The following is a 17,158-nucleotide window of genomic DNA, read 5'->3' as shown; positions in this document are numbered from 1 at the left end:
TTTTTTTTTTTTTTTTTTTTTTGGATTTGATCGGTGAATTTTTTATTTTTGTGATTGATTGTTGTTGGATAGATGTGATTTGAAGAGATCGGAGGTGGATATCTAGATATATACACATTATATATATGTACCAGAGGCAGCACAGGGGTAAGAAGAACGAGCCAGGGACACAGTACAAAAGGGTGCCGAGTCGACCCGGAGGGTCAGCTCAGTTACAGTATAAAAGGGTTTCTTCTGGAAAGGGTGGTGGTGGCACAGGCCTACCTCCTCCTTCCCTGTCTTCCTCCTCTGCAGCTTCCCCTTCCCTTGTCTATAGAATGTGAGTTTTAGCTGGATCTTGTATGCCCTTATTGTGGTTGTGTATCAATTTCTTGCCTTGAGCCTTTGAGTGTGTCTATGTAGCTATGTGGTTATGCATTGATGCATTTTTGTTCATCTGTTCTGTGTTTTTGTTCTGTTTTTCTGGGGTGACGAGGAAAACTGCAGCCACTACTTGTGTGCACGAGCCCTAGTTGGCAAAGGACCACAAGGACACCAATCTGGATTGTCCATAGTTGATCCCTTCAAACTAAGAAGGGCAATGGGCTGCTTCTTTTGAGAGTCGAACTTGTACAACAGCCTGATCAACTTGGCTAGGGTTGTCCCATCTATTATATATTTTGTTTATGGAAAACAGCCCATGCTTGTGTGCACTGGGTAAACTCTGCCTTGTAACCTTAGCTGGCAAAGAACCACAAGAACGCCAATCTGGATTGCCCATAGTTGATCAGTTCAAACTAAAAAGGCAATGGGCCGCTTCTTTTGAGAGTGGAACTTGTATAACAGCCTGACCAGGATTGTCCCCATCTATTGTGTGTTTTGTTTATGGAAAATGGCCCTCAAACTGTGTATTTCCTTGGAAATTTTGACAAGAGTTTGTTTGTGTTAGTGTTAAGAAGTCTGGTGGAGAAGGGAGTCAATCAAGTTTACCTGGTGGTAGTGCAGAATCAGTGTCTGGTTATGTGCAAAGTGATGCCCCAGTATCTGGTATACTTCTGTTACTCATTCATGGTTTAGCCATCACCATTCTTTTTATTGATTCAGAGTGTTATGTAAGAGAAACAAGATAAATGTAGGACATAAAAGATTTTATTGATTTCTAAAGATGTCATGAATGGGTTGAGATTACAGAAACTTCTGGTGCTCCAACCTTTGATGCTACCATCAAGCCAATCAATACATATGACCAGGAAGATGTTGAAATTGCTTCCAAGGCTCAATCCTCCCAATCTGCATCTGGAATCTCAGATACAGAAACCGCTACGACCCCCGTGAAAGGTATATATACTTCTTAGTGCATATACAGACATTCTTCACTGTATAATCAAGTTTTTATCAGTAGAATCTATTTACTTCTCCTTTTCATTCAACACATGATAAGGATTGTAATATATGATGACCTATGGTTAGATTTTGTCCATCAGATTTCTCTTTTGTCTCGAATATTGCCATTTTCCTGTACCAGAGATAATAATCAGATGCTTTAGTAAGTTTGGAGTCCATTCATAGATAGCTCAGGAAAACAAAGAAAGAGGATCATATCAATGCCATCTGTCTTGCCTTTCATTTTAGTCTTAACAGTTTTTTCCCTGTTTTCTGGTATCAGGAAGACTGTCCCTTTTTGCATTGTCTAATAGACTGAATCTACATTTCATTTGACTAGATAACACTTCAAAGGAAGTGTCTGTGCAGTTTGGGAGCTTTGGCCCAGGCGTTGGGAATGGCACACAGGTAACTTATTTTGATACCTTGGAACTCCTCTTTTCTTAAAAGAGAAGCATTACTTCTATCATGTTCCTTCTCTTTTTCTGCAGGTTCCTGCAAGAACCAACTCAGCGCCACCCGACTTGAACGAACAGAAAAGGAATAAGGTGTCTATTGGTTGTCTTCTTACGTCTGTGGATTATATGTAGTTAGCAAGATTAGCAGTTGGCTAGCAGTGTTCTCAACTTTATATTTCTTTCAAGTATCAGACTAGTAGATCAGATTAGACTGTTTATATGAAGTGTTCAAGATTCAGTGATTAATTGTTTCAGGCATGGCATGGATCCTCTAAAGGTGTTGAGTATTTTCCCACTACTGCTTCTAGGCAGCCACAGCCATGGGAGGTTAATGTGCAGACAAAGGACCCTGAGCCTAAACCGCGGCCTAGAAAAGATCTTCACACTCAGATTTCAGCTGCACCTTTTCTATGTACAATGCAGAATTCATCTTTTATTCCTCATCCTGAGGTTTCAGTCACTATGCCATATCAGCAACCACATGTTCCTATGCAAGGCGGTTTTCCCCGCCCACAGCTGCAGCAGCAGCAGCATCCAGGAATGCCGTTTTCTTCATATCAGATGCCTATGCAGTTACCAGGTGGAGATAATCGTCAAGTTTGGCAACCACCATTTATTCCCGGTTTGCAACCTCGTCCCTTGCCGCCTCAAGGGATGATGCACCAGGGTCCAGCTCTAAACTTTCCTCCCAGACTTGATTACAAGCCGCGTGCTCAGTTTGGTGGTGTGGGGGGTGTTGGAGCATCGCCGCAGTATGTTGGGAAGTCTACTGCACCTAGAGTAAAAATTACTCATCCTGAAACCCATGAAGAGTTAATACTTGTTGATGCAAAACTGGATGGTGGAACAGCTAGGATGCCATCTTATCATAATAGGGATTCTCAACCACAAACATTCTATTATGGTCCTTCTCATGCAAGGACTTCCTTCTCTCATATGCAGCCAAATCCTTTCAGGCAAAGCCCTACTTCTGCTATGTTGAAAAATTCTCAGATGCCTCAAGATCTTCCAACATTGGAACAGAAATCTTCAGGTATGCAGAATCACTTGTTTTTATTTGAATGTTCTATGATCCTCTTCTGTTCACACATCTTTTGCTGCTACAATTGCCACAGGGATGTGCAGTATTGCTGTTTCACCAAACAGGGAACTGATTTCTCCCGGTTTGTCAGCTGACAGATCTAATGGAGATTTTCTGGCTCCAATGTCAGCTAACTCATCTGATGTCAAGACACTAATGAGGACAATGCAGCCTAATCCCAAAAAAGCTGAATCACAAATTCATTCAAAATTTTCTACTAAGTCATCAACATTTGTTCCTAGATCTTCTGTTCAATCATCTATGATTCCCTCTCATGATGCTGCATTCATAGAAAAGAATATTGGTGTCAGAAGAGAGAGAGCTTTCCAGGGTGTGGATTCACATGCAAATCAGTTGAATAAATCTAGCAAGACAGCTCCGGTACATTCTGAACAATCACAACATGTATTTTTATCTTCTCTTAGTAAACACTACAAATATATGCATACTATTTTTATTTATTTTTCAATTTCTTATATTCATTCCTTGAATTACTTCTATGGTGCATCCTTTCTTGCAGGATGGCTCAGCAAGCGAAGAGCCTGAACACGCGAGGCGAGCAATTTTGAGTGCTAATGCAAGCATTTATGTTGTTTCTGCTGCCAATGATCTTCAAGTTGGTCATGCAACTGCAAATGAATCTCCACAATGTAATGTTGTAATCAACACAAATAATAAAGCTCTTAAAACAGAAAAACAGGATGATGATTCTCCATCAGACATTCCGGCAGAAAGAATTAAAGCATCATCGAAACATTCAAAGGCCAATGGGGTGGAACAATGCTCCCTGGATGATAATGGCAAAGGAGAAGATATACATGGTTCTAGAGAGAGAAATTTTTTAGCATCTGGTTCTCTTGAAAGTAGATGTCAACCATTGAATGTCAGTGAAGTTCTGTTATCTGATTCTGAATCAAAGCAACCTATGAGTGGTCAAAGTCTTAATCCCTCATCACCAACGTCGCCTTTCAAAGCCAAGGGGAAAGCTTTTGAGGAAGTAAACCTTGATCATAGTCCTGTATCGAATCCGAATAGGGCGAAAAGTGCATTCTCCAGACGCAGGGATAAAAGAAAAGAAATTGTAAAGAAAGCTGATGGTGATCTATGTATGGCATGCAAGTCCCCTAAGAAGAAATTGGAGCCTCCTGATTCTTCAGTAAGTTTACAAGTATCCTCCTCAGGTTCCTTTGAAGAAGATGCTACAACCAATCAAGATTATAGGAGTAAAACTGAAACAGATTACTGGAAAAATGAGTTGGTGTTTCACCATAATAAGGCTAAGCATCCTGAAGATGGCAAAAAGAGGTACTCACCGGATTTCCTCATAACGCTCTCTTCAAACTTTACCAACCTTCCCACAGATTTCAAGCTTGCAAGTGATGTGGAAAACCTACTGTGGTCTAATGCCATCACTCCAAAAGTTGTCAAGCACAGTCCAAAAGGAACCAGCCCAAGTAATGCACAAACTGTTAGCAGGACTGGTGGTAGTTCTCGGCTTGAGTATCGTGCTATTAGTGTGACAGATAATGTCAGGAGGACGAAATCACAAGCTACTTTTGCTTCTGGACTTGAACCCTGTAATGGTGCCAACAGAAGTGCTAACAATAATGGGATTCGACCTGGTCAACGAGGAAACTATGATGTTGGAAGGAACCTTCGGGTTCATGCACCAATGCAACGTAATTCCCGTAATGGAAATAAATGGCAGCGTGCTCCTCGCTCTGTAAAAGGTCCGAGTCCTCAATCTCCACTGCACAGAGCTCAGAAGAAATATGAGGTGAGGAAAGCCAATGATGTTGAGGAGGGGAAACAGAGACAGCTGAAAGCTATTCTTAATAAGTTGACTCCTCAAAATTTTGAGAGGCTGTTTCAGCAAGTGAAGGATGTTTCTATAGACAATGCTGCCACTCTTGCTGGTGTCATTTCACAGATATTTGACAAAGCCCTGATGGAACCAACGTTCTGTGAGATGTATGTTGATTTGTGTTATCATCTTTCCAGTGAGCTTCCTGATTTTGTTGAGGATGATCAGAGAATCACCTTTAAGAGATTGCTTCTAAATAAATGCCAGGAAGAATTTGAAAGAGGAGAAAGAGAACAGGCTGAAGCAGAGAAAATGGAAGGGGATGGAGAGTTCAAACAGTCTGATCAGGAAAGAGAAGAAAAGAGGATACAAGCAAGGAGGAGGATGTTAGGAAATATAAGATTGATTGGGGAATTATACAAGAACAAGATGCTGACAGAAAGGATCATGCATGAGTGTATCCAGAAATTGCTGGGAGATTACCAGAATCCGGATGAGGAAGATGTTGAGGCTCTCTGCAAGCTAATGTGCACAATAGGTGAAATGATAGACCATGCCAAAGCCAGGGATCAAATGGACACATATTTTGAAATACTGTCAAATTTGGCAAACAACACAGATTTATCTTCTAGACTAAGGTTCATGTTGATGGATGTAATTGACTTGAGAAAAAATAATTGGCAGCAAAGAAGGAAAGTTGAAGGCCCCAAAAAACTTGAAGAATTACATAGGGATGCACATCAAGAGCGACAAGGTCATCAAACCAATCGATTTACTCGTGCTCCAAACAACATTCCTTCTCCTAGAAGGGGACATCCACCGGACATCGATAATCATGCAACAACTATGTTATCGACATCCCAAATAAATGCAGTTCATGGAATGCCATCGCATATTCATGGATTTGGAGGTCAGGATGTGAGGCTGGAAGACAAACATTTACACGAGGGCCAGGCTTCTTCTTTTCCCCTGCCTCACACGTCTATCAATGACAACACTATTTATCTTGACCCTTGGGGAATATCTGCTAGTGGACCACTAATGCTTTCTGTTTCCCCTCCCACAGACATAAATAGTGGTTTTGGAGAGACCATTATAATCCAAGGTGGTCCTGGTGGTTATAGTCCTGTATCTGAACTGTTACCTTATAATATAAGACAAGAGCCAATATCCCGATATAGTATGGAGAGTTTTGTGAGGCCTTCTGTATATGATCATTCCATTCAACAAGGCAATGTGCTTTTTGCAAGTAGAGATGCAGCGAATTTAAATTGTTCATTTGGGAGATCCAGTGAACTTTCCTCAGCTTGTCTGCAAACTCATCCTTTTGCACCAAATCCTATAACTGAGAAGGTATTGCCTGAAGAACGTCTTGCAGAACTATCCATCTCTGCAATTCGAGAATTTTACAGGTAACATTGTACTTGACAAGGTCACTGTCGGTCATTAGTTTGCACTTTGCATGAACATACAGAAGAAAAAGTTAGAATAATGTAGTTTTCAGGTTGTTATGTTTGTTGGCTTCACATCCCCCAACCAAAAGCAAAGAAAAATAATGCAAACTGTCACTATTACATACTAGACTGCACATATTTTATGTATCGACTTTTTCTGCAAAATTGCATGGTGTATGATGTGTGTAAAAGGTACATAAGAGGTTTTAGTGTCAGTTTTTGGATTAGTAGATGTCCCAATTGCTTTTCTGTTATCATGAATGCACTTTCCTTCTTTCCTTTTTCCTTATTGTCCTAAATCTGTTAGGAAGAAAGAAGCAGTTTATACCTCTCTCAACTTAATTAGCAGAACGGGGTTCTTGATTTCTTTATTGGATACTAAATTCATGGGGAGAACTTTCTCAACAATACAGTAACTCTAAATATGTAAGGAAGATGGTTTTCAACAAAAGTTATGAGAGAGAGGATTTCTATATTGAATCATTGATGATTTTACTAATACTAGACCCTGTTGCTCTAGTTTTTTGTTTTTTTTTTCAAGTTGAATGTTTTTTGCTGCAGTGCTGTGGACGAGAATGAAGTTGTTCTCTGTATTAGAGAATTGAACTCGCCAAGTTTTATTCCAACACTGATATCGTTATGGGTAAGTGACTCGTTTGAGAGGAAAGACAGAGACAGGATTCTCCTTTCTAGGCTCCTTGTCAATCTTACCAAGTCCAGGGGAATAATGGACTCTGGGCAGCTCATTTCTGGGTGAGAAACCAACTGAATCAGAGTTACTATCAATATATTTTTTTTTTTTTTAATACAGCTGACCCTATTACATTGTAGTATTACTTTCTCAACCTGTTGAAGCACGAAGAGTCAATATCGCCTCCACTGAGGCTCAATCTCATGACCTCCCATATGAGAGAGTCACTACATGCCATCTAAGCACAAGGTGCTTGGCAGAGTTACTATCAATATAGTCTTCCGAGTATCTTCACAGTTATAGTTCAGATATTCATTTGCTTTTTTTTTTATCAGGTTTGAATCAGTTTTAGCTACTTTGGAGGATGCTATAACTGATGCACCAAAAGCAGCAGCTTTTCTTGGCTCCATGTTTGGTACAATGATCATTGAGAATGTTGTCTCTCTCGAAAAAATCGGAAATCTTTTAAGAGAAAGCATCAAGAAACCTGGCCATCTTCAAATTGGGCTTGCTCATGAGGTTCTTGAGAACACATTTGCAATGATAAGGTCAGTGAAGGGAGAATCATTCTTGAGAGAGATCTGTCTGAGCTCCAAAATAGAATTGGACGATTTCGCCCCTCGGAACCTCCCAAGCCAACTTGTGTCTCAGTCAGGTTGAGATTCATTTCTTCCCATTACAGAAACTGAATATACAGGTATTCTTTGGTGACAGATATGCCCACAAAAATATGTTTTTGAGACTCTCTCTCATTTGAATAATTCAATTTGACAGCAAGTTCTTTTCCTCCATTAAATTGGATTCTTCTGTTGTACTAGCATCTCAATAAAGATGAGTTATTTATTTTCATAATTGAGTCTGAGGATTGGTTCTTATGGAAACCCTTCTCAGAATTGTTATCCAATCACTATATATATATAGCATGAGCCCAAGAGATACATGTAGAAAACATGGCAATATTCATTAGAACAAGCCAAATAGCTACACTACATAGTTCTGACCTTCCATATGAAATAAAAACTAATGACCATTCTAACCTCACCCGAGACACGAGTCCAGCGCCAACGCTCCAAGTGTCTCTTTTCTTCTTCTGCTCATAAACCTCAAGCTATTACATGTACATACTTTCGGGCCTATAAATGGGAGGAAGCCGAGGAACCTAACTTGCTCCACAGTCAGCAAAAACCGAAGGTGGTTCCAAGCAAATGCCTCGCTGTTTGACTATCTTGAAGGTAAAAATCGAAGCCAAGTTGGAGCAAATATCACGAGGAAATGGATTGTAATAGAAGCACGGAATCTGTAGTTTCCGTTATGCCTGCAGGCTCAGGCAATGGGTACCGCTATGGTTATTGTCGGGATGCATCTGATTCTGGGTTGCCTTCACGGCTGTCACTCTCGCTGCAGTTGCCGCTTTGTTAGCTGCTGCAATCGCTCTTTTTACTCTTTCGTCCACTGTTGCCACGTTAATAGCTTTCTCAGCAGCCCGCTTCGCTTCCTAGAGAAAATAGAATTCGGTTTAGCAGCCTGGTTGGACTAACAACATGAAACATGAACCATAAACATCCGTGTGGAAAAAAAACGGCTAAAAAATTTGACTACCTGGACAGCGTGAAGCAATTTAGAGTGGTCGTCTGTGATGGAAGATCCATTACGAATTTTAGGAGAAGTCGAGCCATTAAGAACTCCGTTTTGCCAGTGGCCAGACTGAGTTTCCCCGTGTCTGAAAGTATACAACCCAAAACCTTGCCTTCTTCCCTCGTGCCAGGCTCCCTCGTATTGATGTCCATTCCCAAACCGATAGACCCCAAAACCGTGCATCTTGTCTGCAAAATATTCTCCTGCATATACATCACCGTTTCTGCAGACCATTCAAAGCAGCGTTAGGGAATTAGAACACTCATATTATTCGCCTTATTCATAATACATTTTCGAGTACACTGGTCACAAGGTTGTAGAAAGTAATGCATTATACGTTTTAGTACTTCAGCAAGAAGATAAACGGGCAACGAGAATTATGACAGCAAAGAAGAAAAGCGAGATGTTCTATGCACTCTAGAGGAGTTAGTGAGCAAATTAGAAGATATCAGAACTAATTTGTTAAAGCTCATGACTTGTGGGAATTATAGTGGAGATCTCACACATTATACATATACGGTATCTAGCTTAAATCCACAACACTAAACCTGTAAGACTGAAATGACGAAAAATATAGCATTCATCCACTCTATCACCAATGCTCCAACACACATCATTGAAATCAAAAGAGCGAAAATGAAAAAGGGATTCAATCAATGCAGATCACCAGATCATGGGCAAGCCAATCACATTCGAATATGTCATTAACACGAATGAATTGCATATGAACAAAGGACTCAAAACAAAATGACACAAAATATAGCATTGATCCACTCTATCACCAATCCACAGAAATCAGAAGAGCAAAAATGAAAAAGGGATTCAATGCAGATCACCAGAACACGGACAAGCCAATCACATTCGAATATGTCATTAACACTAACGAATTGCATATGAACAAAGGACTTAAAACAAAATGACACAAAATATAGCATTGATCCACTCTATCACCAATCCACAGAAATCAGAAGAGCAAAAATGAAACAAAATTCAATTCAGATCACCAGAACATGGATAAGCTAATCACATTCAAATATGCCATTAACACGAATGAATTGCATATGAGCAAAGGAATCAAACAAAATGACACAAAATATAGCATTGATCCACTCTATCACCAATGCTCCAACACTAACCACAGAAATCAGAAGAGCAAAAACGAAACCGAATTCAATTCAGATAACCAGAACATGGATAAGCCAATCACATTTGAATACGCCATTAACATGAATGAATTGCATATGAAACAAAGGACTCGAAAGCTCGAAATTCACACCTGAAATGGTAATAGCCAAGTCCATGTTTGACACCAGATTTGAACTCACCAACATAGGTGCTCCCATCCTGACAAGTATGAACCCCACAGCCATGACACTGCCCATTACACCACTCCCCAGCATACACATCCCCAGTATAAGACCTATAAACCCCAACCCCATGCCTCAATCCCTGCCTATACTGCCCCCGATATCGCCTCCCTTTCGCCCATGTTTCGATGCCATATCCATCATATTTCCCACCAATCCACTCCCCCTCATACCTCCCACTCAAATGGTAGTAAAACACCCCACTTCCAGAACACTTCCCTTTGTGGAATTCACCCTCATACACATCCCCATTGTTATAAACCTGCACCCAACAACCTGAATCTGGCTTCTTAATCAATTTAGGCTTAGACCCAATTGACCAAACAACCCTTGGCAGGGGCTTTGATCCAGAAGCTGGAGAGGAGAACTTAATGCACAATGTTCTCCCAAACAGCCACCGGATTGAGGGGACCCTCTGCAGGGCTAGATTGAGTGAAACCACAAGGAGAAAAACAGAAACAATGCAAAGAAAGCTAATAAAGAAAGGCCAGTAATAAGTTGTGGTCAAGTAAAGGGTGGGCAAAGAAAACAGCACAAACAGCTTCATATGGACTCTGAGCCAAGAGGAATGGTAAGAGTGGTGAATGAGCCTAAGAGTGATCCTTTTTGTGGCTAAAATCACTGGGAGTGAGCAAGAACAGAGGGAAAATGGGTATGAAGAAGACTCAGATGACTTAAAAATTGTGGGTTCAAAAGGACTGGGCTGGTGGTGAAGAGATGACAGAGTTGGGGAGTGAGAAAGACTCAAGCTTTGAGCCATTATGTCTCTTATGGGAAGGTGAGAGACATATTTTGTTGGGGGATTGAGATGGGTAGATGCATTCTTGAAATGGGTTTGATGGGTTCAGATAATTGGGTGATGGGTAGAAGAAAAGATTGAATCTTGATTCAAAGATTGGGTGAAACTGGTTGAGCCAGTTGGGTGAGGATTTGGTGGTGGAAGTGGAAGTTAGACTAACTGATTTGCTGTCTGCTCAGAAGCTCTCTCTACTGTTTCTGATGCATTTCCAATGCTAAAAATTTGAGCTTTTTGAAACTGAGATGCCTTCAGAGAACGTTGTTTTAGATCAGATTGGAATCATTTTTTTTTTCTGTGGATTTCTTTATATAGCTTTTGATGTGTGTTATCAACTTGGATGTGCAGTTGTTTCTTTTTTCTGGGGTTCGAACTTCAAATTTGGTGGCCTGCTATCAGTTTCAGAGTATGCAAATTGCAAAGGAGTTTGATTATGTCTGCTATTTTGTAGGACAAGAAACCATTTGTGGGGTCACCAACTTTCTTTTTTTCTTACTTCTAGTCTTCTTGATCTACTTCCATTTGTTTATATTGCATTGGGAATTTTGATATAAAAATTTTATACATTTAGTTAACATATTTTGTACCTACAATTAACAGTTTCTTACATATAAACAAATATGATACATAATATGATAACTACAAGTATAGAAATTGTCACCTACAGATACAAAATGTGTCAACTACAGATAATGTGAATGTTATTTTTGGACCAATGTCTACAATGCATATAATTTGGGATCTCTAACTCAGCCCATCTATTTAACATGACTTGTGCGGTTGGCTTTTTCCGGTGCGGTTTTACGGTTATTTTAGGTGCGCAGTTTTTCTTCTTAAGGTGCGTTATTTCCTTCTTAAGGTGTGTGGTTTATGTGCTTAAGGTGCGTCAATGGTGAAACTTAAAAGGTGAGTGAACCTAAAGCTTAAGGTGCGTGATTTTCATTCTTAAGGTGTGTGATTTATATGCTTTAAGGTGTGTGAGTTGTTGAAACTTAAAGTACACCATTTTAAAACCTTAGGTACGTGGTCGGCCTAAAGCTTTAGATACACGTGGTTTGTGTTTTTTAAGGTGCTTTGTTTGTGTGATTAAGATGCATGATTTATGTACTTAAGATGCGTCATTGTAATGTTTAAGATGCATAACTGCACAACCGCACGGGAATCCTTCCCTCGTAGGTATATATGTATGTATGTATATATATAATTCCAAAAAAGACACTATCAAAAGCAAAAATCATACACAATGAAGTGTCTTATCACATTGTCACATTATACACTAAATTATTGCTTGCCATTTATTTATTTTTTCCTTTTAAATTTCATTTCAAATTTCAATCTTTAGATTTGTATAGCTTACCCTCTTTGAATCTTTGGTATAGTTCAATGCAACTTCACACTATAAGTCATGTTTAGTAACAAATCACAATCTTCACATTAATTTGACCAAATTTTTACATCAAGATAGATCAATTATAATCTTTAATGGAATTTATTGCCATACTTAATTCAAAATTTGAAATTTCAAATATATATCTAATCATTTAATTTATACTACCAAATCATTTCCTCCTTGTCAATAATAATCCAACCAAGAATGTTTGTGGGGACAGCTAGAGAATTGGCTAAATCTTAGCCATCCATGACATGTCATTGGGGCCCTCATGCTTCATTCATCCTTAGCCCCTCCATATACTTTACACCACATGTATAAACATTTTGTAATGCTATATTACTCAATACTCAAATGATATTACAATGTTGTATACTTTGTAAAATTATATATAAGAGTGTAATTTATAAAGTACAATATAAAATTTTGTAAAGTATACGATATTATAGCTTATAAAATTGACAAAAACTTGTGTGAGACCGTCTCACCATGAGACGGGTCGGGTCGGGTCGGGTCAAGATGCAAATGTAACACTTATATGCACAAATGCCATACTTATATGCTCAAATGTAATACTAATCAGGAATAAAATTTTTGTTACTTATTAGGGTAAATGTAATACTTTTAAGGAAAAATACAATACTTTTACATTTCGATTTAAAAGTATTATATTTTTCCTCAAAAGTATTATATTTGTCATTATAAGTGAGAGGCACTTATCAACATTACTTATTATGAAAAATGTATTACTTTTTCTCTTATAATTAACAAAAATTGTATTTTTGATTAGTGTTATATTTGAGCATATAAGTATGAGATTTGCACATATAAGTATGACATTTGCATGGTGCTTCGACCCGACCCGACCCGTCTCACGAATAAGGATCCGTGAGACGGTCTCACACAAGTGTGACCCTATAAAATTTGCTTACAGTGTTTTAATTTAAAAAAAAAAAAAAATACATTACCTACCTGGTGATATTCGTCTGCTTTTAACTGCTATCATGTGTAACTTAACCATAGTTTTTGCAGCACTTTTTATATTTAATATGGAATTTGTTCAATAATAATAATAGAAAGGAATAATAATTATGAAAGTAGGGTGCACAGTCAATAGGCTCCACATCTTCCAATCATAATGATTGATTATACACCAATTGGATAAGTTGTTCTTATCCCTTTTCTATAACCCCAAGCTCTTGTCCATCTCATCCCCATATCATTCTCTCATGTCACTTACTCTCAACTCTCAAGTCTCATCTAATCCTCCCTTCAATTCAAACAATGTTGTTGACTGGTTCAATCTTCAGGACATGTAGTTTATATATTTTGACAAACTTTTAAAGATATCATAATATTTGATTCACTGCCATACAAGTGGCAACTTAAATTACCTTATAAATCGATATTGTACATAAAAGCAATTTTCCTTATTTTTCCAATGTGAGTCATCATGTTATCACAAGCCATGAGGGTGAAATGAAACAGAATACTGATACTGGACTACATAAGAAAGGGACAGAAACACAAGGCCACAAAAGTTTTTGTTTCATTTCATTTTCAAATGGACTGCTAAGCTTATCTCAAGTTTCTGATAAACTTTGATTTACAAGAATAAGCACAGCCACTACAGAAGGTGTACTATGTATGAAATTCGTCTTGTGACCTTAACCTGCAAAGAACTACGAGGTAAACAAACTTAGATTGCTCATAATTGATTGATTAAAACCGAGAAAAGCAATAGGCAGCTCCCACAAAGAGCTGAACCTTATAGTTACCAAGACAATTGCTAGATCAACTCGGCTAAAATTGCCCACAAAATTAGGAGTAAAATGATTAAAGGTTTCCAACAAACTAAAGAAAAGAATACAGATTAAAATGACTTTAAAAAAAATAAATAAATAAATAAACATAAACTTCTTCTCAGTAAACAATAGAACAGTGTTGTGTTAATTCACAAGATAGAGCAGCAGATGAGTTAATGAGAGGGCACAGCAAATCACACTGTAATACTGTATTCTTAAAACTGGAATTCTGAATGTTTTGATGAGAATTTCAGGATTACAAATCATTCTTGAAATGATTGATGCATTTTAGTGGACTGAATGCCAATGAGAAACACAAAAAGGAATAGGGAAAACTGCGATTCACAGTGGGAAAAAACACTTTTAGATTGAAGGTAAACTACATTAAGCAAGAAATTTGACATAGACTTGAGCATCTTTGTACTTCTTGTATCTTGCCTTTATATGTAAGCTATAGAATATATGGTGAGTGTCTATCCCCCCCCTCCTGAAGCATTGATAATGATACAAATCCCGAGTAATAACTCCAGGATCATGGCTTGTGGACTTTGAAACCAAATACCCGAGGGATGTAGCTCTGTGTAGACTTCTGTGGCTTGAGGTGTTTGTAAGTCAACAGGAAAAGGTGTGGAAATGTCGTCCCAAAATAGGCTCCATCGATGCCTTCATAAAGTAAAGGAACCAAAGAACCAAGCATAAAATGCTGAATGAAAAAAAAAATGATAGCCATGCCAAGTAATTATAGCACATTGATAAGGTATCTAGAGAACATAAAAAGGATACTCTCTTGATATCTGGATCTAGGAGTGTATATTTCTTCACACCTAGGGCAAAAAATTTTCACTGTGCTCTGTCGAGGTATGTCTGACTGACCAACAGGGAGGCATGGTTGACCACAGCAGAAAACTCTTGGGCATCTACCAAATTCAGCATTTTTGTACTTCTCTAGCTGTAAAAGGCCAGATAGTTTCCCACAGTGACAGTTGTAGGAGGATAAATTGTATAATGATGGAATGGATTCTCACCATTGCAGCAAGTCCTTTGGTTGTCAATATGTAGCGGTTATGTATTAGGCCATAAAGCATCTCAGCTGCCGATTCAACTAGTTCATTCTGTTCTTCTGTAAACATATCACCTACACATATCAGCCATTCTAGTTGAACACAAAAGTATGAAGAAACTAAAGGACTAAACTAGAAGAAACAATCCATGTACTTCAAGTTCAAGTTCAAAGCATATGCCTGGATGGAAACAAGATATTAGTATTATGGAACTTGCGAATTAGAGTAGTCGGAACATGAGGACAAGATCTAGGAAATCAGTAAATCACACATTACTATTAAAGGCTACAGCTTTCCTGCCAACAAATGGATTAATGGAAAAATGTTTGTGTCCAAGTGAAACTATAAAATCTGCTGCATCAAATAGAACCTTCGGCAAATCTTAAACAAGAATCAAGGCAGAAGTATTCCATTTTTAAAAGTACAATTGACTTGATATGAAATGAAAAGATTGTCCCCTGATACCAATAAATTAGATATTTTTGCAGATGGAAAAATAGCCTATCTATCTTGTGAAAGATTTCTAGAAGGCATTATATTATCCCCTGAAGAGTGAAATGCTGTCCTCACTAGCACAAATTGTCACCACTCACCAGAGAAGCATAAAAGAAAGTCTTAACTCTCTATGTAGGCCATTTTCTTTTAAATGGAGCATCATTTTATTCGCATGGGAGGGGGGTAAGGGTATCCAACAGATACCCCAAATCATAAAATGCCAGGTACCTTGTAAGAAAAAGTGCATCAATGTTGCAATCAATCTTTTGAAAGAGAAGACTAACCATGAGAAGATTCAACGTCCAAAATCAAATCAAGTGCATAATCATAATATGGGACTAGGCTGCTAAGACCACAGAGGTTAAAGTCATCTTGGATGTAGTCATCATCAACTTCACAGAAGAACTCATTCCCACGTAGATTACAATACCACGTTATCCATGGTGTGTCATCAGCATCAGATCCACTAATATCTGACTCCTCACTGTCGGTTTCAAATTCCACTGCCAAAAGAAAATTATCATGTTAGTAAGAGATTAAATAATCTGTAAGGGGAATCCTGAATCTAATAAACTTATAAAAGAGGATAAATTCCAACACATGGGGGGTTAAGCACTTGGAATTGTCTTGCAGGCTTTTTATTTGGTAAAAAACTGGACCCTGGAATACTGAAATCCCCCAAGTTCACTTCTACCCATTGAGATGAAAACACCGATTGGTATTCAATCGCAAACAAGCATGCTGCAGCTTGAAGCTTAAATCATGTTTGTTTCAACTTAAGTAACCAAACTCACTTCACTTATGAGAGCAAAACTACAGGATTTCTATCAATCATCAAGCAGAAAGCAATAAGCATCCTAGAACAAGCTCTTAACCTTAAACATCCACTAGGTAAAAATGAAATGCCTCCACATACCACAAAGAATGTGGTTTTTCTTTTCACTTAAATTTTTTTTGCTATAAGATCATCACAGCAAACATTATAGACAGAAAGAGATATAGAGGAATAGAGAGAAACCATCGGAGCCTTTGTTGTTATTATCCGGTGCCGAAGATCGCGAGTCCTTGGAATTGTACGTGGACAAACGAGGATCCTTAACAGCGAGCCCTCTGGTAGCGTTTGTAGAGGTGGAAGGCGAGGAGCGGTCCAAGTGCTTGTCCAAAGCTTCGTTCAGTCTCTTCCTATCGCCGACGACGTGGCCTATCTCCGCCGCCGCCGCAACCGCTTTCGATCCCCCACCTCCTCGTTTCTCTCTATACATAGCTCCTATCCGCCTCTGTAGCAAAGCAAAGTTCAACAATCAAATCAAATCAAATTGAAACCACAAACAACCAGAAATGAACGAATAAAAGGCGCGAATATGAGGATTTGGATGGAAGAGATATGAAACTAGGGCTTTGATTTTGGGGAGAGCGAGAAGGCTATTCCTTCCTTCCATCCTTACTATTTTCTTCTGTGCGTGTCAACTCGCTCCCTCCGGATGAGACTTGCGAGTGCGAAAGTGATCGGAGAGTACGACGGTGGGAGCTCGAGATTTGGTGCCGCGGCGGCGATCGATTCTCCGAAATTGTAGCTCAGAGGAGAGATTGAGCTAAGTGTAAGCAATGACGTGGCACACGATGACTATTCACTGATGGGACATGTATGTACTATGTAGTCTCCGACTCACTACAAATATTTTTATTTTATTACACTACATTTTTTCTTTTGGAAATACATCAATTATTAATTTCAAAGTCTTATTATGGCAAGACAGTT

General features: G+C 38.7%; 3 protein-coding genes across 6 annotated transcripts in view; 1 reads left to right on the top strand and 2 right to left on the bottom strand.

Moving 5' to 3' along the window:
* Positions 1–7,699, top strand: part of LOC116027172 (eukaryotic translation initiation factor 4G-like) — an 8,909-nt gene extending 1,210 nt beyond the window's left edge. Inside the window, exons 2-12 of one of the 3 annotated variants that reach the window (XM_031268629.1) lie at positions 73–319; positions 929–1,026; positions 1,171–1,317; positions 1,703–1,770; positions 1,854–1,910; positions 2,076–2,853; positions 2,936–3,306; positions 3,422–3,722; positions 3,753–6,117; positions 6,721–6,912; positions 7,186–7,699. In XM_031268629.1, the coding sequence (XP_031124489.1) occupies positions 126–319; positions 929–1,026; positions 1,171–1,317; positions 1,703–1,770; positions 1,854–1,910; positions 2,076–2,853; positions 2,936–3,306; positions 3,422–3,722; positions 3,753–6,117; positions 6,721–6,912; positions 7,186–7,510 (4,896 nt within the window). In that variant the 5' untranslated portion in view covers positions 73–125 and the 3' untranslated portion in view covers positions 7,511–7,699. Of the gene's footprint in view, positions 1–72; positions 320–928; positions 1,027–1,170; positions 1,318–1,702; positions 1,771–1,853; positions 1,911–2,075; positions 2,854–2,935; positions 3,307–3,421; positions 6,118–6,720; positions 6,913–7,185 lie in introns of all 3 variants that reach the window. The other 2 variants (XM_031268628.1, XM_031268627.1) reach the window with 2 other exon arrangements.
* Positions 7,700–7,743: 44 nt separating this feature from the next.
* LOC116027173 (phosphatidylinositol 4-phosphate 5-kinase 5-like) lies at positions 7,744–11,022 on the bottom strand. Its single transcript, XM_031268630.1, has 3 exons — positions 9,762–11,022; positions 8,450–8,708; positions 7,744–8,345 (listed from the first exon to the last, which is right to left on the bottom strand). Exons 1-3 carry the CDS (start codon positions 10,610–10,612, stop codon positions 8,160–8,162), a joined length of 1,296 nt encoding a protein of 431 aa, XP_031124490.1. The 5' UTR covers positions 10,613–11,022; the 3' UTR covers positions 7,744–8,159.
* A 2,998-nt stretch (positions 11,023–14,020) lies between these two features.
* Positions 14,021–17,038, bottom strand: LOC116027791 (casein kinase II subunit beta-3-like). 2 transcript variants are annotated; one of them, XM_031269537.1, is made up of 6 exons: positions 16,845–17,038; positions 16,418–16,676; positions 15,684–15,902; positions 14,869–14,978; positions 14,627–14,792; positions 14,021–14,506 (listed from the first exon to the last, which is right to left on the bottom strand). In XM_031269537.1, the coding sequence occupies exons 2-6, from the start codon at positions 16,659–16,661 to the stop codon at positions 14,376–14,378; spliced, it is 870 nt and encodes a 289-aa protein (XP_031125397.1). In that variant the 5' UTR covers positions 16,662–16,676; positions 16,845–17,038; the 3' UTR covers positions 14,021–14,375. The 2 variants fall into 2 exon arrangements, with proteins under 2 accessions (XP_031125397.1, XP_031125398.1); XM_031269538.1 differs by having other exon boundaries at positions 14,869–14,963; positions 16,845–17,037.
* Between the last annotated feature and the right edge of the window lie 120 nt (positions 17,039–17,158).

The sequence above is a fragment of the Ipomoea triloba genome, chromosome 8 (genome assembly GCF_003576645.1).
Source record: "Ipomoea triloba cultivar NCNSP0323 chromosome 8, ASM357664v1".
In the NCBI taxonomy this organism is placed as follows: domain Eukaryota; kingdom Viridiplantae; phylum Streptophyta; class Magnoliopsida; order Solanales; family Convolvulaceae; genus Ipomoea; species Ipomoea triloba.
This window is presented reverse-complemented; position numbering and strand designations above follow the sequence as displayed.